Source organism: Mustela putorius, unplaced genomic scaffold (genome assembly GCF_011764305.1).
Source record: "Mustela putorius furo isolate JIRA1106 unplaced genomic scaffold, ASM1176430v1.1 tig00000145_pilon_pilon_pilon, whole genome shotgun sequence".
Classification (NCBI taxonomy): domain Eukaryota; kingdom Metazoa; phylum Chordata; class Mammalia; order Carnivora; family Mustelidae; genus Mustela; species Mustela putorius.
In genome coordinates, this window is record NW_025421294.1 from 6,038,455 (window position 1) to 6,065,082 (window position 26,628).

Sequence of the window (26,628 nt, forward strand, 5' to 3'; positions counted from 1 at the left end):
AATTAGGGCATATATTGGACTTCATCAGTTTCAGGATTTTTTTTTTCCTTTGTTCTTTATCGGAAAATGAGTTTTTATGTGGTGGACCTGTGAAAAACACTAAACAAGAACAACATATAATTTGTTTCACTTTAAAGCTCATTCATGTATTTATAAATTTATTTTTCTTCATAAATTTATTATCTATTGAATGGTGACTGCATGACAGATTCCAGAAGAAAATGGTTTCTTCTTATCTCAGGTTTTCTCTGGCTTCCAATAAACTGGGAGCTCTAGGAAATACTGCACTTCTTAATATTTGGCAGCTTGTATCTTCATTTGCATACAATTTAAATATTTTAAAGTAAAATTAGAAATTATAATATTTCTAAATTTACTTTAATATGCCAAATGATGTTATTCTCAGACTGTTAAGACTCATATAGCCCATCTAGAATGTTCCTCCAGACTATCCCTTTTTTTTTTTAAAGAGTATTTAAGGTATTATTTTTATTTGTACTTAGTTTGTGGATACAAATCTATAAACTGATATTATCATCAATGAGCTACTATAATCATATTGGGAATCAAATTTGTTACTCTGAGAGCTCTCTTATCTGTTATACTATTAAGTTTGCTCATGTATAGTTAGAATCATTTATTTATTTATTTACGTAGGCTCCATGCCCAGTGTGAAGCCCAGTGCAGGGACTGAATTCACAGAGATCAAGACCAGAGCTGAGCTCAAGAGTTGGACACTTAACTGACTGAGCCATCCAGGTGCCCCTTTAATTAACTTTTTAATTTAGGAATGAGTAAAAGCATATTTGCTAGAGATGATAATCCAGGAATTGCTTGGGAAATGGCTGCAGTTCATTTTAAAGTTCTTAAGATACTGCCCCCCCCACCAATCTGTGTTTTGTTAATTTTTCAGTCCTGACACACATTACCTACACTTGGAGCAATAAATTGTAAATACCTATTTTTATTTCTGTAAGGTAATACTGAGGTTTGTAAAAATATTGTTTTACAAGATATTAGTTATATACCACTAGACTAAGCACTATTAGTCTATTTTGATACATGAGGAAAAACTGATGTTTGTAAAATGTATTTAGTTTTTTGCTTTCTAGATTTGATAGTGTCTAGTGCACACTGCTGTTTCCTTTCAGAGACATAATTTTAAAAACAGTAACAGTGTAGAATAAAAATCTGTTATTCTGTCATATTTCTTAGAACATTCGGTCTCATCAGATAGGTGCTTTTATTCAAATACACTTAGTTGTAATTAGGCCAAATTTGGACTTTTCCTAGACTGAACTCTTGAGGCCTTGACAGTAAACAATTTGTTTGATGGTGATATTTTTAGTGCCATGACAGTTTCACTTTCCTTGTGTTAGAGTATGCTCACTGCTTTATCAGATATATAATAGCACAGTGTAGGAATGTTGTTCATGATCAAAACACTCCTCACAGGTTACACAAAGACCACCTTAATGACTGAAATAAGCCTACTTCTTTGTGCCTTAGTTCTCTCACTTGTGAAAGTGGGGTACTAGTGTTGTTTCCTATTCTGGAATAATTTAGATTTCCTTATTATTTTTTTTAAATTAAGGGAAAAACCAATTCCAAGGCTTATAATACTGTAATAATAAAAAGAAATGCCAGGTTTTCTTTGTATATACTCACAAGCCTACTTCCAAAAATTCCTTATTCCAGATATTAAATTACTTAATAAGAAAGAAATAAATGTAAAAGCCACTCTTTATTGCACATGTACAATATCTTTAACAATCTCTGTGTTAAACAAATCACTAAAGTAGTTACATTTTGGACATGCATTGCTCTTTAAACTACTGAAAGTCAGTAAGTATTTTAATTCTTCAGGTGAGTAATCCTGTAATTTGGAAAGGATTAATATATCTCTTTCTATTGGGGGTCTTTCACACTTACTATTCTGTTCTTACAATAAATAAAAATGTTGCATTAATGCTATTATTAGGTCTGTTTAAAGAACAGCCAGCTTTTTTGATAATAGAACAGAAAATAAGTAGAGATAATTGGAAACCAAAACTGAATATACCCTGCTAGATTAGTTCCCAGAAAGTATAATTTATGTTTAATGCACATAATTTGCCCAAGAATAAGTGGTGATTGGCTAAATATTTTTTCAGCAAAGATACTATCTACCCAGATTATCATTTCATTTTGCTTTTTCCTACTTTTCAGTGGAGAGAAAACCTGTCTTTACAATTAAGTATAAAAGCAGAATTGTAAAATTAGAGCCAATAAATCCTAAACCAGGAGGAATTATGAAATTAATAGTGCATTGTTGCTAAGTGCTAGACAGACTAGCTTCTCAGTAAACTGTAGTTACATGAAAAACATTAATAAATAAGTCCATTATTCCCATACCTATAAACACCGACAATTTATATAATGCAACATTATAAAAACTTCAAAGCACATTTTAAAAAGGTTTAATTGCTATCTACATCATTTGTGATTGTTCAACTATAGTAAGATATGAAAATTCCTAAAACGGAAAGAAAAAATAGCAAAGAAAGCAGAAAACAATGAATCCAATGACCCAGTTCACTGAATAAATATAGATGATCACCATATCCATGTCAAACCACCATCCACGGCTATCATCCTCAAAGTGCAGATAATCCATCCTGTGTGCACCATGTGGGAATTGCCTTCTTGTAACTGGAGCTGCACGTCTATGGAAACCTACAAGATGCATCAAAACGTTATTGTAAAGCGCATGGAATTCAGGTATGCGCTCAGAGAGGAAGCTGTTTATGAACACTGGGACCGTGAACAGAGCGTATCTTGATGTCACTGAGTGATATGTTGTATTCCTGACAGTTTTTTTTCCCCCCAATGATAAACAATAGTCAGAGTCTCTTTTAGTTATGGGTTTTAAGGGCAGGATCAGTAAAATTAGCAAAGAGTATGGGGTATGGAGTCAGGAGACCTATTCTTGTTCTGTCACCTTCTTGGGCAAGCTATTTGATCTCTTTGGGTCTCTGCCTGCTCATCTATACCATCCAATGACTTAATCACAGCAGATCCTCACAAATTTTTAAATTATTTTCACAGGTGAGCAATTTCTACATTTGAACTCGATTCAGGTTGTATTGTGATCACCAACTTAACCTTTTATCTCATACCTCGAGAATTTTATTGGTATTTGAATAAAATTCTATGAGGAGGGGCACCTGGGTGGCTCAGTCTGTTAAGCGTCTACCTTCGGCTCAGGTCATGATCCCAGCATCCCGGAATCAAGCCCCACGTCTGGCTCTCAGAGGGTCTGCTTCTCCTTCTACCTCTTCCCCTGCTCATACTTTACAAAAAAAAAAAAAAATTCTATAAGGAAAATATCTCGTTTTAGCACTGGAAAAACTGGACAAAATCGTATACCTTTGAAGAAATTTAGGTTTAATTTTTATAAATTTTAAAGCATGGGCTTACTTAAGGAGATTGGTATGTAAAAAGCCAATCTCAAAATCTCTAGCAACAACCTTGAAGAAAATGCACGGGGTATGTGAACGTGGAATGTTAGCAGTAAGTCAAGATGCTACCAGGTACTTCTGCAATGGACATAATTCTATTCCCAACCTGATTATGATCCAGGCCTCCCTAGTTTTCACATACAGATAGTTTTTTTTTCTGTTATATTCTGTCATATGGTGTTTAGATTGGCTCTAGCTGGTTTTTCATGCCCTTGTCTGCTCTTTGCTGATGATGTCAAGAGAGACATGAAGCTCTAAAACGAAAGCACTGCTTAAGAACATCGGAGAAGGAAAAACCGTAACAGGAACACAGGAATACATAAAATCATTTAAATTGAAAACAACATAGAACCTGGACCTGCCAATTGACATTTCACTATGAGACGTTAGTTTGTAAAAAGCCCTCTTGCTATGGTAAAAGTCACATCAGTGGTTGAAAGGATATGAAAAATGCAACCAGTCGGTCATTTGATCGGACTCCACATGCCAGAAAATTATAAAACCAACCAACCAACCAGCCATCAAACAAAAATACAAACGGACCAAAAATGCCCTACTGTATCCTTTGGCTACTCAGGGCTCTGAAACTCAACTAGTATACTACAGAAGCCAACTAGATCTGATCAGAAGTGTTTAGTAAAGGGACTAATTTTACCAGAAATTAATGCACTCAGTATTTAATAGGTGTGAAATTTTTTGTATGTGAGTGTATACTTGTCAGTGCTTACGTTTTGGTACCAGAAAAACTACTGGCCATAGCTAAAGAAAACAAAATCTATATGGGTAAAGGGAACATCTAGAGGAAACACCACCATGGGATCCTTCCCAGGCAGTTGGTGGCTCTTTGATCTCAGTTTTTAGCTGAAGTGTTTGAGAGCTGCCTTACAGCGCAGGAACACATGTGCAGGGAGGAACTTTCCTGGCGGGGGTCCTAAATGCAGAGCATTTCAGGAAACCATAAAACCGCCACAATGGTCCAAGTGCTGAGTCCTGATTTTAGCTGGTCAGGCCAAATGTCCACTTGCATTGCTATGTGTTTGTGGATTTTTTGGTCCCTATAGTGAAGGTAATCACCAGTCGGTGCCTGAAGGTGACCAAGATCAGAAGCAGCCTACAAGTCCCAAGCAGATATCTTGGAGACATTAGGATCCTGGTGCCCAATTCTCAGGCCAGGGTGATCAGAGGGTGATAGGATCATTTTGCTTGGCCCCCATGGCTGTACAGTTGGGTGAGGATATCCTTGCAGATCAAAGCGCCTACAGCTTCAGCCTCACTACTGCCAGCAGCCCATCGCTGCGCCACCTTCCACGTGGACTCCTTCTCTGACAGGTTATTTTCCAGAGTGGTGTCTATTGTTCACACAGAAGCCAGTGCCCCCAAAAGCTCACAGTTGTGTATTGCACAGGCCACTCACTGACAGTACAGACCTCTGGACTTGGGACTCCTTGGGGGTGACTGGTGTTGGACTCCAAAGTGGCTGCTGCAGCCCCAAATTAGCTCTATGTAATATGTGCATAGGTGCCACCCCCAAGGGTATAGAGGCCTTCCAAACACTCTAACACAGCCTTCCTCCCACCTTATTAAGGGAGCCATTTTTCCTATGGCTTCCCTGGACAAAGCTAAAATCCCATCTGTCCTGAGACTGACCTTGCTAGTCATGTTTCAGATGTTCTAGCCCTCAATTTCAGGCAGTAAAGTAGACCTTTCCACTCTGTTACAGCTATGGGTAGATCTATACATACAGCAATCTGGAAGAAAGACAGAGTATAGCAGGAGAGAGATGGAGGAATTTAGGACCAGATACATGTATCTACAGAAAGAGACATAAGATAGAACCTATGGAGCAAATGCAGATGGAGATACAGGTGTATCTGTGTATATGTCTAACTGGCAAATAGAATTCTTTTCTGATTTGCAGACTCTGAACATAAAGGTGTTGGAAAGTGGGCCTTAAATGAGGAAATCCAAAATCTCTCATCTCCCAGGGTAAAATGTTAATATTTTGAGGCAGAATTAAAAAAATAAGGAATAAACTGCTGGCACCCATATTAAAAAAAAAAGTGGTGGTTCTTGTATGACCAAATGAAAGTATTACTGAGAAATATTACATCTCCTTGTGATATATTGCACTTTTTCCCGGTAATAGATACCTGCTAATTATTTAGAGCTTGAACATAAGCTTGCCCAATGGCAACATCTCTTGGTTGACCAATACATAGTTTCAGAGTCTTCTAAAAAAAAAAAAATCCAAATTTTAAAGGACTGATAATCTGATCGTAATCTTTGGTTTTTACTTACTAATGCCTACTTTAAGTATTTCTGTCCTTATTAGTTTTAGTGGGGACAATACAATAAACTATGGAAAAGTTATAATTTTGGTAGCTGCTAGCAACTCCAGTGATAAAGGTTCTGTGAGGCTCAAGCTTTAAGCAGATTCTTGTTCATCCAATTTAACAATAGAAGAACACTAAACATGTTCCAGACTAAGCTGCTTATTCTGATGGCAAGGTTACACTCACTTGGGTAGTAGTATTTAAAGTCAAACTTCTTTGATCAAGGATAATTCTAGATAACTGTTTATAGGATTTATATTTAAGAAAAGTTGTTCATAGTTAAGTCATATGGACATCTTAATTTTTGTAATCAATGAACATGCAATAACTTTTTAAATAACATTTAGTTGTGTCTTTTCCGATTACTTTCATCAATATTTTATAATTTTCAGTAAATTATATTTACTTACATTATGTAGATGTAAAACATGAAATTAAAAAGGATGAGATAAAGGAGAAATGGTAAATTAGAGGGCCATATTTCAAATAGGTTTTTAATAATTCATAATGTTTTTGGCTGACTTCCTATCACATTTTATTTTTAAATTATTAATTTTTATTGCTTATAAAAGGTTTACAATAGGATGATGTTTCTTCCCGTCTTTTTTGTTTGCTTTGTTAGTATTAAGTCTCTTGTGTACTTTGCACTAATATTTATCTAAAACTAGATAATATAATGTAAAATCCATTTAACTGGGCATATGCAAACTTCAACATATTTTAACAGATAGAAAACACACCAACGAAGTCCGTCCTTCTGTTATTCGACTTCCAGTTTTCCTCAGCCAATATTACATACCATCATAACCTCTAAGTAAGAATGTCACTGTTAGTCTTTACTCAATATTACTGAAGCTTAACTTCTGTTTAGATAAGTAGAATATATTCTTTTATGTTCTCTTCCCACATTCCAGTGGGTTGCTTTGTACCCACCTGGGCAGGTATTCTTTTTTGGAAAGCATATTAAGGGAATTTCATCCCAACAGGTTTTTAAGACTATCTAACCACCATTTTCTAAACTGTAGTCATTATTTTAAGAGAAAAGGGGGTCTTTCAGTTAGTATAGGAGGGAGGGGAAGTGGGAAGAGTTTTTCGCACATTCAAAGATTAGCCTAATACACAAACACAAATATTTCCAAAGTAGCTGATATTCCTTTTCCAAAGCTTCTTCACAAATAGAGGCTGGAGAATAGGTAGCACTATTATTGGAAATTGTTATTATATAACAAAGTGATTTTTCTGACCTAAAGGATTATTTATAAACCTTAGATGTTTCAGATGTAAGCTTCAGTTGGTTGGGTCAAAGGAACGATGGTATTAATGGAATAGCCCTAGAAAAAAGTAGGGCCAAGAGAAGACATGGCACAAAAGACAAAGCATTATGGGTGGGGAGATCATATGTGCTGGTTTCCCCAGGACAATCTCAGTTTACTTTTGTTGTCCTGGTAGAAGTACTAATAGAGTGCCTCTCATTCTGAAAGTGTTCTCATTAATGCTAATTTTCAGCTCTAACCACCACAAAGATTCAGGCAGTAAGTTTTTATAGGTAAGGTAGATAAGGATCATTGGTTGTTTAATATTAATTTCTTTTTCAAGAAAAAGAGAGATGGGGAGAGAGAGGGAGGGTCAGAGGAAGAGAAGATCTTAAGCAGGATCCATGCCCAGCATGGAGCCTGATGAGGGGTTGATCTCATGACCCAAGCTGAAATCAAGACAGCCACTTAACCCCCTGAGCCACCCAGGTGTCCCTTACATTTTTTTCTAGGTGGGGAGTTAGTAAGTAGGTTTTTGTAAATATTTTGGGATTTTCAAAGCTATAAATTGGATGGGAGGATCATAATTTCTCAATCAAAATCTGATGAAAGGAAAATCACCTCACAGATATTGTTACTTGGTATGTATTAGATTATGACGTCAGAAGAATTGCAAGAACACTAACCAGTGATTAATTCCAGTAATCAGTAACTGATTCCCCTGTAAAATGATCACAATGAAAGGACCTAATCACTGGGCTACCATGAGGATTAGATGAATTAATACATAAAAAGCACAGGTCTGGTCCATTATAGAGGTTCAGTGCATGTCAGATTTTTCTTCTTACATTATTATTACTATTGTTACTATTAATATGTGAAAGAAGCTACCTTTTCTTGCCAGAGCTTGTTCTTCATATTATGTCTATCTTTTCTGGATAAATCAATGAGTTGACCATTGATGGTTCAAACAAAATGGTTTCTACTGTTTAAGTATGAGTTGATTTCTTCAAGGCAGTGGCTAATTTTAAGTACACTCTCAGAATCAGACACTGAAACTATGAGATCTACTCAACATTTACAGAGGCATATTTACGATCTGTTAGTCACTGAGGATTTTAAGGTATTTTAGGAAACTATTAGGAAATATTATTATATATTATATATATAATATATACTAAGAAGCTAAGGTAGTTTAGGAAAGTAGGAGTCTGGAACAGTGTTTCTCAATTTTTTTTTTTAATTAGCACCCCCATAAGGGGAAAAATAAGTTAAATTTAAATTTATGTATTCTAATCAATAAATTAACTTAAACCTACTTTCTTCCTAATGAGAGAAAATAAGTAGGAAAGAATAAGATTTTGTCAGGTACAGTTAAACTTTTGAGGGCCACAAACCAAAGTATTGTCTAGGATTTTTTGGTGGCTCCCCAAACCAATCTTTGCCCCCTAAAATCCTAGGATGGCCTAGGAGACAGTATGCCTAAAACTATCATAATAGTGAAATATATACATATATAGTGATATAGGCAACTACTTTATTCCAAGAGCATTTGGATTGGAATTAATGGAGTGAAAACTTCTGCACCAGGAATTCACTTTTACATGGACTTAACGACAACCTATTACTGGTGACAACCAATAATAATTAGTCTGGTATTCAGACATGGTTTAAAAAGTATCTAATAATATTAGTACTTCTACCTGTGCTATTTTAAAGTAAAGAACACAGTAAAAACATAAACTTCATCCTCCCCACCCCCCAATATATTACAGGGAAAAAAAAGCACTGTGCAGGGAAAATCATCCTCATCAAGAGATCAGAAAATTTAGATTCTTGTGCCAATATTAAACATAACCATTTGGTCGAGTCAAAATAGTGTCTCTGTATCTTGCAAGATGTTCATATGGTTTTCCTTCTTTAATCTGTTAAGGTGATGAATTCACACAGATTTTTTAAAAATGTTGAATAATTTAAATCTATTAAAGTGATGGATTAAAGTGACAGATTTTCCAATGTTTTATCATTCCTTCATACCTAAGACAAATTACATGTATTCATGATACTCATTTTCATATACTGATGAATTCAGCTTTATATATTTTATATGGAATTTTTATGCCTATGTTTGTAAGGAAGATTGGTGTATAATTTTCTGTTTTATGTTATTTTTGCCTGGTTTATCATTATTTTATTGGCTTTTTAAAATACGTTGGCAAATGGGTGACAATTCTATATTGGTCTCTGTGTGTCTGTGTATCTTGTAAACAGAATTAATGACTGCTTCTATTCTGTACTGTTTCTTGAAAGATATTCCTATAGCATACAATCTTGGCAGACAGGATGTTCCCCTTTGGGAACAAACTATATTTAAAATATATCAAATAATTATAATATATAAAATAATCATAAAATAATTGAATTTTGGGGCATCTGGATGGCTCAGATGGTTGAGCATCTGACTTTTGATTTAGGCTCAGGTCATGATCTCAGTGTCGTGAGATTAAGTCCCGCATTGGGCTCTGTGCTGAGCATGGAGCCTGCTTAAGACTTTCTTTCTCTCTGCCCCCACCTTCTGCTTGCACTCTCTCTCTTAAAAAAAATAAAATAAAACTTAGAAAAAGAACTAAATTTTATGAGCTCAGAGCTCTCCAGGTAACACAACCCAGTGTGTGTGTGTAGGTATCATCCGGACCCTATGTGTAATGTCCTAGGAGAAAAAAGGATCAGGTATCCATCATCAATTCTGCTGTTTTGGCTAATGTTGTGAGTAACAGACCATCCTTTGTTTCTGCCCCAGGAATCTTACACTTTTTGCAAACATCCTTGAAAGTGGAAGACTAATTTGTTAGCTTGCTAATAGGGTAAAATCTCAGACCCTTAAGAGTTCTCAACATTTACAGTCTTGTGTCCTTTTTACTCTATGAAACAATGTGCATAAAATTACAATCCTTGATGGTTTGGTGAATCTAGCCTATAAAACCATTTGGGCCTGTTGTCTTTTCAAGTTTGGGGGTAAATTTTTAAATTCCAATTCTTTACTAGTTGTATCAGTTTCTTTATTAATTGCTAGTCTGTTAATGTTTTCTAAGGTTTTCTTAAGTTGTTTTTGGCATTTTTATACATTATCCATTCAATCCAAGTTTTTAAACACATTGGACTAAAATTTGCATAACTGTGGTACATTTAGTGCTCCACGCAAATAATCTGGTCTTCTGAGTACATGGTTTATTTTGTACTTCTCTGCTGCTGAGAAGGTTAGGCATGGCCATGAGACTTGACCAATGAAGATGACTGTTCAAACAAAATATTCTGCATTGCTTCTGGGTAGAGCATTTATCAGTTTGAAAGGCTGCAGCAGTCTTTTCCCTTCCTCCCTAGCAGACAGACTGCTCAGTCAGCTTCGGTCATAAGGCTTAAGATGATGTAGCACAGAGGACTCAGCAGGTAAGGGAAAATTATTTCAACATCACTAGGCATTCTGGTTGAGAATCACAAAGTAATCTATAAAGCTATTCAAGAAAAGGATGATAATCCCTCAAGTTGAATCTGACTCCCCTCCCCCCCCTTTTTTTTCTTCATGTGTGAAAGTACTCTTGGAGAAATTTCATTGTGTGAAATTGAAGAGTGACAAAGGACTGTGGAGAAAATCTCCAAGTCAGAGTTAGGTTGAGAGAAAAATACAAAGAAGAAACCACATTCTAGAATTTTATAAATTCTATTTTCTAAAAACAATTTTACCTCTGAAGGATTTTTCTCCTATCCTAGAATATAAAGGCCATCACTCCTGCCCCTCTGTATGGTTTAAGTTTACATTCACCATCAGAGACTATAAATAAGGTAGGCTCCATTATTTTGAAGACTCTTTCAGAGACATAAAGATTGTGCACAATTATCTCATATATTTTTCAATTTTAGCAACTTTCACAGTGCTTATACTGGGTACTAAATGTGTTTGCTGAATGGATGGATGAGTGAGTGCCTGTATATAAGGAAAGACAGCAGAAAATAGAATGAATAATTAGCCTGTTTTCCCAGAATGTTTCAAATCAGGCCTCCCAAATATATTTTTAGCAGGAACGGAATATTATTATGAATGTATTTGAGATGCATTTTGTAGCTCTTAAGAAAAAATATTCTTTAGAAGTTAGTTCAGAGAGCACTGAAATTAGTATTAAAAGGGAAAGAGTCATCTGTATATGCCAAGCATTGGGCAAAGCCTCAGATATATCACTGAACAAGACAGACACACTGCATGCTCAGAGCTTAAACTCTGGTGGAATGAACAACGATGACAGACTATTACTGATTGATTCTTATTTTATAGTCATTGCAATAAGTATCAAATTCATCAACACTTTGTAAATAAGGGAATTAATTAAGGCTGATGGAGGTAGGATAACTTCTACTAAGATTTGAACCCATTTTTTTTTCTCTCATCTGGGGACCATTTGATTCCCAATTCTGCTAGTTAACAACTGTGCGATCCTGAGCAAGTTACTTCACCTTTCTTACTGAGTTTCTGGAGATAATGAATGAGGACAGTAAGATCCTTTCCAACCTTACCCATCTTAAATCTTACATGTAGTTAGGTGCTTTCAAAAAAGGATGTATGCGATATCCTTCATGTGTGATGAGACAGACAAAAGGCTGAAGCACAGTATTTTACTGCTGTCTTTTTCGTATTACATAAGACATTTATAGTGCCAAGTTGATTGATCTAAGTAGGCCTTAGCAGAGGTGGAGTGATATTTTTATAGTCAAAAGTAGGTATAGAGTTACTCTGTTAATATATTTGAAAAGCTAATACAAAATGAATTTTAAATGTCATCTTTTTCTCCTGTATTTTTAGGATACCAGAGTCAAATGTATAAGTCCTATAAACTTAATTTTTTTCTAATGAATACATTAACTATGTGTGGATTATTTATAATTCTATAACACCTGTTTAATTTTCAGTATACAGTTGAACCATGAACAACATGGATTTGAGCTGTGTGGGGGGTCACTTACACGTGGATTCTTTTTTTTTTTTTAAGATTTATTTACTTTAGAGAGAAAGAGAGTGTGAGCTGGGGAGGAGCAGAAGGAGGGAAAGAATCTCAAGCAGACTCCCCGCTGAGCACAGAGTCCCATGCAGGGGCTCCATCTCAGCACCCTGAGATCATGACTTGAGTTGAAGAGTCGGGGGGTTAAACAACTAAGCCACCCAGGTGCCGCACAAGTGGATTTTTTCCCAATAAATACATACACAGTAATGTAAATGTATTCCCTTTTCCTTATGATTTTCTTAACATTTTTCTCTTGCTTTACAGTAAGAATACTATATATAATACATATACAAGTAGACTGTATATCTTATCAGCCAGGCTTCCCGTCTTGTATATCTTATCAGCCAGGCTTCTGGTCAGCAGTTGGTTATAAGTAGCCTTGAAGGAATCAAAATTTAAGTGCGGATTTTTAATTATGGAGGGGTATTGGCAACCTTAACATGTGTGTTATTCAAGGGTCAACTGTAGTTTATAAAATTCTCAGGCAAAAATCACAAAAAATTCTCATGTTTTGTTTCTGTTAACAAGGTAAAAAATGAACACCATGATTTCTTTCAAAGATATTTTTGTGGCAAAAAAATATATAACACAAAATTTGCCATTTTAACCATTTTTTGGCATACAACTCAATAGCATTAATTACATTTACAAAGTTGTACAACCATTATCACAAAGACAACTTCTGTAGCCATTAAGGAGTAATTTCCCATTCTCCTCAGTCTCTGGTAACCTCTAATCAATGAATTTGTCTATTCCAGTTATGGCATAGGAGTCAGATCATAAAATATTCATCCTTTGGGGTCTGGTTATTTTACCCAGTGTAACATTTTCAAGGTTCACTGATACTGTAAGCAGGTATCATAAATTCATTTCTTTTCACGGTTTAATAATATTCCATTGTATGTATATAACACATTTCTGTTTATCCATTGATTTCTTTATGGCTACCTGGATTGCTTCCATTTGTTGTCTATGATGAATAATGCTGTAGTAAACATTGGGATACGAGTATCTCTTCGAGTCCCTGTTTTCAGTTCTTTGGGGTATATATCCAGGAGAAGATCTGTTAAGTCATGGTAATTCTATATTTAGCTTTTTGAGGAAACTCCAAAATATTTTTGCAGTGGGATGCATCATTTTACTTCACTACCAGCAATCTTTGAGGATTCCTATTTCTCCACATTTTTGTAAATAGTTGTTTTCTGTTAAAAATTTTTGTTAGAGCTGTTCTAGTAGGTGTGATCTCATTGTGGTTTTCATTCCCTTAATGACTAATGATGTTGAGCCTTTTTAAAATATCCTTATTGGTTATTTGTATATCTTTGGAGAAATGTCTATTCAAGTCTGTTGCTCATTTTTTAATTGGGTTGTCTTACTGAGTTCTTTATATATATTGTGGGTATTAAGCCCTTATGAAATATGATTTGTAAATGTTTTCTCGTATGGAGGCTGCATTTAATGAAGTTCAGTTTTTTAATTTTAGTGCTCATGTTTTTGGTATTATGCCCAAGAATCCAGTGGTCATGAAGATTTGCCCCTGTATTTTCTTCAAAAGAGTTTTATGGTTTTCTGTCAGAATGGCTAAAATTAATACAGCAAACAACAGGTGTTGGCAAGGATGCAGAGAAGGGGCAACCCTCTTGTACTGTTGGTGGGAAAGCAAACGGGGGCAGCCACTCCGGAGAACAGTATGGAGGTTCCTCAAAAAATTAAAAATAGAACTACCTATAATCCAGCAATTTCACTAATAGGTATTTACCCAAAGGATACAAAAATACTGATTCGAAGGGCACATGCACCCCATTTTTTATAGCAGCAATGTCCACAATAGCCAAACTATAGAAAGAGTCCAGATGCCTATCAACAGATGAATGGATAAAGAAGATGTGGCATGCATACAACACACACACACACAAATAGAATATTACTCAGCCATCACAAAGAATGAATGCTTGCCATTTGCAATGATGTGGATGGGGCTAAAGTGTATTATGCTAAGTGAAATAGATCAGTCAGAGAAAGACAAATACCATATGATCTCAACCATATATGGAATTTAAGAAAAAAACAGATCAACATATGGGAAGAGGAAAACAAAGGAGAGAGGGGAACCCTAAGAGACTCTTGAGGATACAGAACAAACTGAGGGCTGATGGAGGGAAGAGAGTAGGAGAACGGCTAGATGAGTGATGGATATTAGAGCACTTGTGATGAGCACTGGATATTGTATGTCAGTGAGGAGTCACTGAAATCTATTCCTAAAACCAACATTGCACTGCATGTTAAGTGCAAATTAAATTAAGAATAATGAACTAGTAATCTTATTATTTTCTGTTCTGTGTGAACTCTTAGGACATACCACATAAGCAATGTAGAATAAAACATAAATGACTAGAAACTTTGAGTTTCTAGAAACATGTAATCAGCCCTTTTAAGTTCTGTTTGGTATGTTTTGAGAAATCATCCTTATAGTCTTTCATTTTCCCAGATTAGAGAAAGCAACGAAAGAAAAAGCAGTCTCTGTGCCAATATTACTGTATTCGCTCTTTTCAATTTTAAGAAAAAGGAAATTTAAATGTAATAATGAAAAAAATAATGGGATAGAAATTAAATGGTGTTAGATTATATTATCATATTCTATTATAACATCTATGTATATAGCCTTGCATTATATCTAGTGTAGCTATAAAATATTTCAGCTATTTCAACACTGGTACAATTGTGATGTTTTTCTGTTTTAAGTATCTCAGGCTGTTTTGGTTAACTCTAACACAAGCCTAATTAAGGAAAGGTGAAAATTTGAAGTTTTATCTGTTCAGGCATTTGAAAGTTTTCAGTGCCAAATTATAAATCTGGAAACATGAAAATGTCTTCATATTATCCTATTAACTTTAGTGAGCTAATACTCTAATGCTATTAAAATTTGTAGGTATACATCTCATTTAATATTAATCTATTTTAAGCCATAATAAGTAAGTCCTTCTGCTTCATGTGCACTGCAAAAATAAAAGACGCAGCTACAGCTATGGTATAGTTAATCATAGTCTTTCTGCTAGTTGACAAGAAGGATCTAGAACTTCTAAGCATGTCTTCAGATTATTAGCATACTCTTCATGTCCCCAAAGGAAACAAGCTGGGACTTCCCTAGATACTTACTACTTTTTAATCCTTTTTAGAATTTATCTCTTGAGATTACCTTGATAGCCAATTCAATCCAATTTCCTCTTTTAACAGATATATTTTTTAATGTATTTACAGATGAACAGACAAATACTTAGTGCCTTGGATATAATACCATTTCATGGTCTCCCCAAATGTCCTGGCATTTTGCTCAGAGAAGTGTTCACAGCATATTGGCTAAACTCTAGTTTGTGCAATTACTTGTAGATTTCTTAAATTTGCACTGTAGTTTCAGTTGTTTGTATTTGCTATCCAAAACAAATGGACAACTGTCACACACTATTAAACTATCGCTACACTAAGCCAGGGTTAATTTCATTTTAGTGTAAAACAAACACCATCTCCTTTATCTATAGCGTTGAATTCCATCTAATTAATCTGCTCTTCATAATATTATGAATATGTTACTGCCTGGAAGTCAGAGAATTAAATAAAAGGTTTTTTTAAGGTCTTTCCATTCTGAGTCCACATTTCTGTATTGCTGTAGAACTACAAGTCCTAGCAGCTTCTAGAGTGATGTACCTCACCTTTGGTACTTTGGCTGCACATTGGAATCTCTGGAGGAGCTCTAAATACTGACATCTGGGATCCATCTCCAGAGATTCTGATTTAATTGGTCTGGGATATGGCTAGGGCACCAGGATTCATTCATGGTCACAGTGTGAAATAACAAATTAATACCCAGAAACTGTTTTGCTTCAAAAAACAAAACAAAGCCTTAGCTCTTTCCTTCCTTAATACAGGAAAAAAAAAACTATTTTCCATCTGTTAAAGTCAGTTGAGGACCTGGAAACTTTCCGAGATGAGAAGTTCTGTTTCATAATAATGGTCTTATTTTGTAGTTGCTCTATTTTAGGAAGGTTAATTCCTGAAATTCTGGATTAAGATTATGAATGCTGATGATTATCTCTCTTGGAAGTTTCTTTATCTTTTTATTAGTGTGATCAAGCTAACTGCTCACCTAAGTGGAGTGAAAAGAGTATGAGTAGTTTACATTTTACTTGCTATGAGGGATACATGATGCAAACCAAATTCCTTAGAAGCTGGTTATGTCATTCTGAAAAAAATGGTTTTTACTATGCAAATTTAATAATACTCTACAAAAAGAAAAAAAACCCCAAATTCCTTCCATAATGTCACAATTTTTGTTAGTCTAAAATAATATTTTTTTTAGATTTATATATACTTAACATAACTTACTAACAATTTGAAGGCTTCTGGTCAGTAAATATGAGTAATGTTAGATTGTATAACTATCTTATATGAGGAAATGCAAACTATAATTTGTTCTACTTAGTATCTGTCATGACAGGTGGTATGAGTGTTTTTGGTTGGACATGTCCCTATCTTAAAGAGAAATTCTAGTTTTCAAATCATTTGTATCTGAGCACTTAGCATCATTTCATTAAGAAATTGTTGGACTATAGATTCCATCTCTTCAATCCATCTATAATTAACACATTTTATTTAATGAGCACTTCCTTGTTACTTTATTTTTCTCTTAGATAAATGTTGAGGTTATTATGGTGCTTTCTAATAAAGTTATGGATGGAGGCACGAGTATATAGAGATATAAGAGGCATGAAACACTCTTGTGGATAGTTATCTCTTCATTGGAGAGATTGTCCTAAGGGTGAAGCAGCCACACCTGTAAATATAAATCCTATTTATCATGAAAAGAAATAAGATTTGGAGTGACTACAAGTGTTCACTTATGCTGTGCACTGCAGAACTCCAGAGAGCACCTTTCAAAAACATGACAATTTTAAAGGTCCTTCCAGGACTGCAGTGTGGCAGTCCTGACTTCAAAGCTCTGATTGCTTTTAGAATAGTCTAGGAGTTAAACTCAGGTAGATAATTCTCTATGATGAGGTAGCCTAGAATAAGCTAAGGAAGAGTAAGCTACACTGTATAAAATATATTATCTAGATTCTGGTGAATGCAAGACACCCATTATACTTGAGTTCAGGAAGTAGAAGTGGGAGGAGAACAAGGCATGTCAATTCAAGGCAATGGCTGTGAACCCAGAGACCTGAGCCACTGATACTATAGGACTCAGTGACTATTAATTCCCAGTGTCCTTTTTGTTGTTTTTAACAGCTTCCATTTTCTATTGACATTGTCCACTCTTTTACCTATGTTGCCCATCTTTTTCTCTCTTCATTAGCATTTGTTTAAATAGCTATTTTAATATCCTACTCTTATAACTCCAACATCTAGATCACTGGGGATCTACTATTTTTTGCTTCCTCTCAATTTTTGGTCACATTTTCCTAACCTTTGCTTGTCTCATAATTCTTTATTGTATGAATGATTCATGCAAATAGAAGTAAATATTATTTCCTCCCAAGACAGGGCTGACTCTTTTGTCAGACAGCTAGGGTGAGAGCCGGATCACCTGAACTTGATAATTAATCAGCTGGGGTAGAGGTAAAGTAAGGCTGCAGATTTCACTACACTCAGTTTACCTCACTCTACAGCCTATCCTATGTTTTTTTGCAGTCCTTTAATGGGACTTTATCTCTGTAGCCCTATGGAGTTCACAATGGGACCACAGGAGATTTGTACTCTGTTTTTCAGGTCTTGACTCCTTCTTGAGCATCGTCCTTTAGGTTTTTATTTAAGAGTTTAGTAGGTCTCTATCTTCTCTAATCTGAAAGGTCTGCTTTTCAGAGCTTGTAAATGGAAGTCTATTCATCCTATAAGGTTTAAAATAGGGGAAATGTCAGACTTCTGCAGAAGGTGGTGGAGTAGGAGGATCCTAAGCTTACTTCATCCCACAAATACAACTCGGTAATACTGACATCAGTGCAAATAACCCAGAAAAAAACCCGAAGACTGGCAGAACAGGCTGTCCACAGGTAAATGTAGAGAAGAGGCCACATCAAAGAAGGTAGGAAGGGTGGAGATATGGTGGAAAGCTAAACAGACCCATGGGGCTGTCTGTGGGAGGGGAGGATGCTGCAGGCTTGGAGAGTGAAGAGAAACAGACCCTCACACCAGACACCCCATATACGGGGAAACTGCATAGGAAGAACGAATCCCTCAACATTTGGCTTTGAAAACCAGAGGGGCATAATTTCTTGGATTTTTATAATCAGTAGGACTTAATACCTGGGACTTCAAAAATCAGTGGGCTTGGCTCTCAGAAACCTGCGAGGACTCAAGGAAAATGAGTCCCCACCTTTAAAGAGACAGCAAAACAAAGAGCCCCACTGAGATTTAGCATAGAAGCAGGAGTTTGAAAAACACATGGGGTGTATGAGAAGGGCGTTTGTTTACTAAACTCAGAGTAGTCTGTGCTGGAGGGGCAGGGATCTTTGGGAGACTTCTCCCAGAACAAAAGACCTGGTGCGTCACTCCAAAGTGACTCTTTTCCTGGGGAGCAGGGGAGACAACCACAAACACTAATTTGACTATGGCCCCGGCAGAGAGTTGGGGGCAGACATCTGGTCAGACTGCAGGTCTCACCAACCAGTGGAAGCTTCTTAGGGGACAACACAGGGAAAGTGCTCTGCAGTTGGGTGCTACCATATCTCCGGCAAACATGTGTTCTGACTCAAGCCTAGTGTGGCACCAGATTAGCCCACTAACTGCACAGGGACCAAATGCTCCCCAAAACAGGCAGAGAGAACCAGACTGAAGATAAAGGCAGCTCAGCCACAACACTGGGACAGAGGAGATACCTCTCATGTGCCAGGTTCTGGTGAACAGGGGACATGGTACTGCAGGGCACTAAATGACCTCTTCTTCATAAGACTACTACTTTCAAGAGCAAGAGATGTAGCTGACTTTCTTAAAAACAAACACAGATAATTAGACAAAATAAGACAAATATGTGTGAAATGAACCATAGCAATAGAGCTAAATAAAAGAGATAAGTAATACACCTGATAGAGAATTTAAAGTAATGGTCAGAATGTCTGTAAGACCCTAAGCAAAGAGAAAACAATAAAGAACAAATCAGAGATGAAGAACTCAATAACTGAAATTAGAGGAAGCAGAAGAATGTCTAAATGACCTAGAGAACAGAGTAAAGGAAAGAAATCAAGCTGAACAGGAGACAGAAAAAATATGGGGAACTCAGTGACACCATCAAGCTTAATAATATTCACATTATAGAGATCCCACAATGAGAAGTGAGAGAAAAGGGGGCAGAAAATTTATCTGAAGAAATAATAGCTATAAGTTTGAGTCTAGAGAAACAGAAATCCAGTTCCAGGAGGCACAGCGAGCCCTCAACAAAAATCAACCCACGTGGTTCCACACCAAGACACATAGTAATTCAAACAGCAACAAGTTCTTAAAAGTGACAAGAGAAAATTTTAAAAATTACATACACGAAAAAGCCCATAAGACACACAGTGATTTTTCAGCAGATACTCTGCAAGGCAGAAGGGACTGGCATGATAAACCCAAAATTCTGAAAGAAAACCTGCAACCAAGTATACTTCTATGATTCAGCATAGAAAGAGATAAAGAGTTTCCCAAACAAAAGTTAAAGGAATTCATCGCCACTAAATCAGCTCTACCAGAATTGTTAAATGGGACTCTGAGTAGAAAGGAAAGACCATAAAAGTAGGAGTAAGAAGAGCAGGAAGCAGAAAAACAGTAAAATTAAGTCTATTTTTAAAAGTTCATGGAGCCACAAAATGAAAAGATATAAAGTATGACACCCTATACCTAGAATGTGGGAGAGAAGTAAAAGAATGAGTTCAAACTTAAGCGACCATCAACTTAATACAGACTTAATAAGATATTACATACAAACCTAATGGTAACCATAAAAGAAAAATAGATATGCAAAAAATGAAGAAAAAGAAACCCAGGTACATCACTAAATAAAGCTAGCAGAGAATGAGGGAAAAGACATATATATGGAGACAAATAAAATGAAAACACAATGGTTCAAAAAGTCTTTGGATTCAGCAAAAGCTGTCCTAAGAGGGAAGTTTATAGCGATACAGGCCTATCACAAATCAGTACAAAGGTTAAAAACCACATTATCATTTTAAGAGATATTAAAAAGGCATTTGACAAATTAGAACATCCATTCATGATAGAAACCATAACAAAGTGGATTTAGAGGGAACATACGTCAACATAATAAAGAACTTGTATGAAAAACCCAAAGGTAACTTCATACTCAATGGTAAAATACTAAGAGCTTTTCCCCTGTGATCAGCAACAAGACAAGGATTTCCACTCACTTCTATTTAACATAGGACTGGGAATGGGAAAAAGTCTCTTCAACAAATGGTGTTGAGGAAAATGAATAGCTCTATCCAAAAGAACAAAATTGGACCACTATCCTATCCCATACACAAAAATTTCAAAATGGATTAAAGACCTAAGATGTGAGATCAGACCATTAAAATGCTAGAAAAGAGCACAGGCAGTAATTTCACATAGGCCATAGCAATGTTTTTCTGGCTGTGTCTCCTGAGGCAAGGGAACAAAAGCAAAAGTAAACTACTGGGACTACATTGAAATAAAAAGCTTCTGCACAGCAAAGGAAACTGTTAACTAAAAGATAACCTATTGAATGGGAGAAGCTATTTGCAAATGACTTATCTGATAAAGGGTTAGTATCCAAAATATATCAAGAACTGATAAAACTCAGCACCCTGAAAACAAAAATCCAATTAAAAAGGGGACAGAAAACATGAATAGACATTTCTCCACAGAGGATATACAGATGGCCAACAGACACATGAAAAGATGTTCAACACCATTAGAGAAATGCAAATCAAAACCACAATAAGATATCACCTTACACTGTCAGAATGGCTACAAAAACCAACAAGGAAATATCAATGGTTGGCAAGGATGCACAGAAAAAAGAACCCTTGTGCACTACTGGTGGGAATAGAAATTGGTATAGCTACTGTGGCAAACAATATGGAGGTTCCTCCAAAAACTGTAAGCAGCATTACATTTTGACCCAGAAATTCCACTACCAGGTATTTACCCAAAAGATATGAAAACACTAATTTGAAAAAATATATGGACCCCTGTTTATTGCAGAATTATTTACAATGGCTAAATTATGGAAGCAGCCCAAGTGTCCATTGATAGATGCCTGGATAAGAAGATGTGGTGTATGTGTGTGTGTGTCATGGGATATTACTCAGCCATAAAAAGGAATGAAATTTTGACATTTACAACAAAATGGATGGAGCTAGAGAATATAAATCTAAGTGAAATAAGACAGCCAATCGAAGAGAAATACCATATGATTTCACTCATATGTGGAATTTAAAAAACAACAAAAATGAACAAAGGAAAAAGAGACAAACTAAAAAACAGACTTGTTACTATATGGAACAAAGTGACGGTTACCAGAGGGAAGGTGGGAGGGGGTGGATCAAGAGTACATGTGCCCCGGGCACTGAGTGTTATATAGTATTGTACAATTACTGTATTATATACCCGAAACAAACACTGTGTTAACTATACAGAAATTAAAATAAGGGAAATTTCTTAAGGAGAATTCTTACTATATATTTGTTGTAGGCCCCTTTCTATATTATGACTTGATAGTTAAACTCTGTAAGACTGCAGGAAATTCCTTTTTTGGCACCAACTACTTAATCTCTAGTTTTGCCACAGCTCTTAGCAGATGTCTTAGAGGGGAAATTTGCCATGTTTGGATTACTCTTCCAATCTGACATGCCAGTCCATATGGTTATTGAAACCTCTGCTCATTTCTCGTACTCCTAGTAGACTTCTCTCCCTATGGCAAGAACAATCCTGAGGTAATTCCCAGCCTTAGAAAATACTCCCAAAGAAGCACATAGCTGGCAATATTAGCTTTCCTTGGGGACTTTCCCCACACTGGAATTTTAATTCAGTTTACATTTTAAAATTTCCATATCTCTTTATTACTATGATTTTTGTAATTTATTATTTCCCCCTAAGACAGGGGCATCGATACTGATTCTTCCCATCATTTATTATATTTTACTATATCTTATATATCCTGGAGGAAGAACTCTCCACTGTTACTCCCAGAAATAGTAGCTTGATATGTACTTATTCCTGCTGTTTTTCAGGGTTCTTTGGCTATTTTCTCATTGTCGTGGTCTGAATCAGGCCCCATGTACCCCTCTAATCTGGTTCCCTCATCCAGCACATCCATCTTTTGTTTTTGGTTTTTGTTTTTTTTGCTGATGATCAAATGAGATTGCTGAACCAAGAAAGAACAGCCCTGCATCCCATTTTATCACTGTATCTCAAATATGTAATAAGTCTACAACACAGTGGAGGTTTACTAAAATTGTTCATGTTTTCTGATCATTTGGGATAAAAGGTGTAATATAGCACAAACAATAGTCTGCAGCCACTGCACAGACCCAGAATCCTCATCAGAGAACCTTTATGTTCCCTGTTTACCTGTCATTACTCACAAGAGTACGCCACACACCTTAATCATAGAATAGGTTAAAATGATTACTAGGTGTTTCAGTGGTGGATTAAGTTTTTCATTTCTTCTCTTAAGGTCCATCTCCTTAATCTTCATTTTTCATTCCAAAACTGACCACAGTTTCCCAGGATGATTCATAATCAATACATGTATTGCTCACTGCCCCAACATAGTGGTCAGACATTAGAATAAATGAACACTGCTGAAATACTTTTTTAAAAAAATTAAATAACACCATTTACTAGACAATGACAGTCCAGTTTGAGTTTGGCTGTGCTGAGTTTCTTCTTCTTTTTTTTTTAATATATATTTTATAATTTTTTATTTTTTATAAACATACATTTTTATCCCCAGGGGTACAAGTCTGTGAATTGCCAGGTTTACACACTTCACAGCACTCACCATAGCACATACCCTCCCCAATGTCCACAATTCCACCACCCTCTCCCTAGTCCCTCCCCCCAGCAACCCTCAGTTTGTTTTGTGAGATTAAGAGTCACTTATGGTTTGTCTCCCTCCCAATCCTGTGCTGAGTTTCTTTATTCTTTCAAAATATTCAGTGTCCATCCAGTACCAGAGTCATCTTACTATTTTTCAGCAAGTTTAACTTTGTGTCATCCATTGTACACAGTAGTTAGGGAATGTACTGGTACTAGGGAAAGCAATTAAAATCATCAGCTCAGGGCCAATGTCAGATGCAGCCACTCTCTCTCACCCTAAGGATTTGTCTCCAGTGCTAATTTCAGATGCCAGTGGTCAGTGGGTGGGTTTTAAATTAATGTGCATATGGATACATTTATGTTATATATCCAAGTGTCTGGAAATGTATTTTCAGCCAACATCCAACTTCATATGGAATTAATAAAGCAAGTTCTATATATGCAAAATAATAAAGGGGATGAGTTTGTGTGTGTGAGTCTATAAGTATGTATATGAGAGACAGAGTGGGAGAGAATGAAAGTGCTGGTAGTTTTTAAGAGCTTTGGAGTGGTGATGTTTGCAAAAATGTACAATTTGTATTAGAATTCATCTGGATCATAAACTTAAGAAAAGGCATTCTAATTTTGAGTCCAGTGCCTAATGGAACTATTCTGCCTTAGATAGAGACCATGGATTCAATGACCCAACCCCAGATTAACACTGAGTCACATGAATGGGATGGACATACTCTAAATTAATGTGAGCTAGCACTTTAAACCTCTTGTCAGGTACTAGTTGCAGCTATGACTCTGTCAATCTTAGTTCTTTTCCCTTAAGTAACTGCTATTTCTAGACATTTCATCCTCAATTTATTAGTGTCCAATTTCCAATTGACATGGTTCCCAGCCCTGTTACTATCTCTGAAACAGGATCTAGAAACCAGATTCCATAAGAAACAGTTGAAGGAATGTGAATATTTCATGTATGGAATGAAGACTTGCAAAGAACATCAAATGTGTCTTTGTATATTCTAAGAAAAATCTCTGTATAATCTAGGAAGATAAAGACATACCAATAAAAGAAAACTTGTGAGAAGGCAGATTTTATTCAACAGAGATTTGTCTGATAGAATTGTTAAAATGTACAAACTTCCTTTTTTAGGTAGTGAACTCCCTAACACTGCATGTGATAAGCAGAGTATAGAAGCCTTCTCTGAGTGGGATCATTGAGGCTGTTTGTGTACTTGTTGGAGCAGTTACATTACGTATCCTCTGTAGCTCCTTATAATCTGTACTCTATATTTTGTGGGAACGCATCTAACTACTTGTTTTTAATGTAGTTTATGATACTGTCAGGCTTTGATACGTGGTTGGCTTCTGAAAAAAAAAATTTAAACTCCTAAGTAAATCCTACAGCAAAAATAAAGTCTGATTCTGTCACTGGAAAATAAATAGAAAGGAAAAGGTACTATGGAATTTGTAAGCCCTTTCAAAAAATTATCCTGTGAATAAAATTGCTCCAGTTTCAGAGGAAATATAAAGGTTAACGCACTCTCTGCTAAGAGGCACCATGAAGTCTGTAGCATATTTGAAAATTTCTGACTTATCTCCAGCTCTGTGAGAAGGCAAATTTCTGGTTTATATTCAGACTCCTGCTGTTTGAGCATGTATTGTTTTGTTTTCTATTAGAGATAAGCATTCTTTTCCATGTGGATATTCCTTCATTTATATTGAGCATGTATAAACTTGCAGAATTATTCTAACACCTTCAGATAATATTATGTCCAAATAAAACAATTCCCCAGGCTTTCACAAGAAATGAGTGAGTTTGTCATAAATAGATCTCAGATGCCTGAAAATCAGCCCCATGCTTTTTCTTACTGTCAGGAAAATTAAGACATGGAGTTTTAAATCATAACCTTTTTTTTTTTTTTTAAATTTCCTTGACTTGAGAGTATAGTCAGAAAAAAATTCAACATGGAACTTTTTTTTTTTTTTTACTGCAAAAGATCTTGGTAAAACTTCTTAGCTAGTTAGCTTCACATGCATAATTATGTAAAAGTGTTTGCTTCGAGAACCAACCAACATGACGTGAGTGGAAATCATGTCAACTGGATACTGATAAACTGAGGATACAATGCCTGGAAATGGTGGACACTTCAGGTAAGAGAACAAAGACTGACAGAGTCATCAGTGAAAATAGTACCTAATAACAAATAGAAAGTGTTAGCTCATGTTTACCTAGAATATTTCCATCCCTTTCCACATCACCCATTTTATGTATAAAATATGAATTTATAAGAAGAAAAACATTTAAAACATGTCAGCTTTGATCTGTCCACAGAAGCTTGGCAGGCCAGAAGAGAGATACATTCAATGTGTTGAATGGTAAAAATATGCGGTCAAGAATACTTTATCCAGCAAGGCTGTTATTCAGAAAAGGAGAGAAAAAGAGTTTCCCAGACAAACAGAAACTCAAGAAATTCATGACCACTAAACCACCCCTGCAAGATATAATGAAGGGGACTCTTTGGGGGAAAATAAGACCAAAAGCAACCAAGACTAGAAGAAGGAGCATCACAAGAACACCAACTTTGCAGGGAACACAATAGTACTAAATTCGTATCTATCAATCACTCTGAATGTAAATGGACTAATTGCTCCAATCAAAAGACAAAGGTTATCAGAACTGATTAAAAAAAAAATGGACCCTACAAGAGACTCATTTTAGAACTAAAGACACCTGCAGATTGAAAGTGAGAGGGTGGAGAACCTGTCATTCTAATGGATGTCAAAAGATAGCCAGATAGCCATACTCATATCAGACAAGCTAGATTTCAGACCACAGACTATAATGAGATGAAGAAGGGCATTACAGTATGATTAAGGGGTCCATCGATCAAGAAGATCTAACAATTAATACTTATGCTCCCAACTTGGGAGCACCCAAAAGATAAATCAATTAATAACACACTAAAGGAGGGGCACCTGGGTGGCTCAGTGGGTTAAACCTCTGCCTTTGGCTCAGATCATGACCTCAGGGTCCTGGAATCAAGCCTCCCCCCCCACCACCTCCTGCCCCACCGCCCCACATCGGGCTCTCTGCCCAGCAGGGAACCTGCTTCTCTGCCTACTTGTGATCTCTCTCTCTCTCTGTCAAATAAATAAATAATTAAAAAAAATAACACACTAAAGGAACACAGTGATGATAATACAATAATAGTAGGGAACTTTAACACCCTATTTACATCAATGGAGAGATCATCAAAGCAGAAAATAAACAAGGAAATAATGGCTTTGAATGATACACTGGACCAGATGGATTTAACAGGTATAATAAGAACATTTCATCCTAAAGTAGCAGAATATACCTTCTTCTCAGGTGCTTATGGAACATTCTCCAGAAAAGATCACTTGTGGGTCAAAAATCAGCCCTCAACAAGTACTAAAAGACAAGTCATACCAT

General features: G+C 36.0%; 1 protein-coding gene across 1 annotated transcript in view; it reads right to left on the reverse strand.

The window, feature by feature from the left end:
• Window positions 1-730: 730 nt before the first annotated feature.
• The window catches only part of RNF180 (ring finger protein 180), a 192,938-nt gene continuing 167,040 nt past the window's right edge, over window positions 731-26,628 (reverse strand). The window contains exon 7 of the mRNA XM_045075286.1: window positions 731-2,715. Within this exon, the coding sequence (XP_044931221.1) occupies window positions 2,516-2,715 (200 nt within the window). The 3' untranslated portion in view covers window positions 731-2,515. The remainder of the gene's footprint in view (window positions 2,716-26,628) is intronic.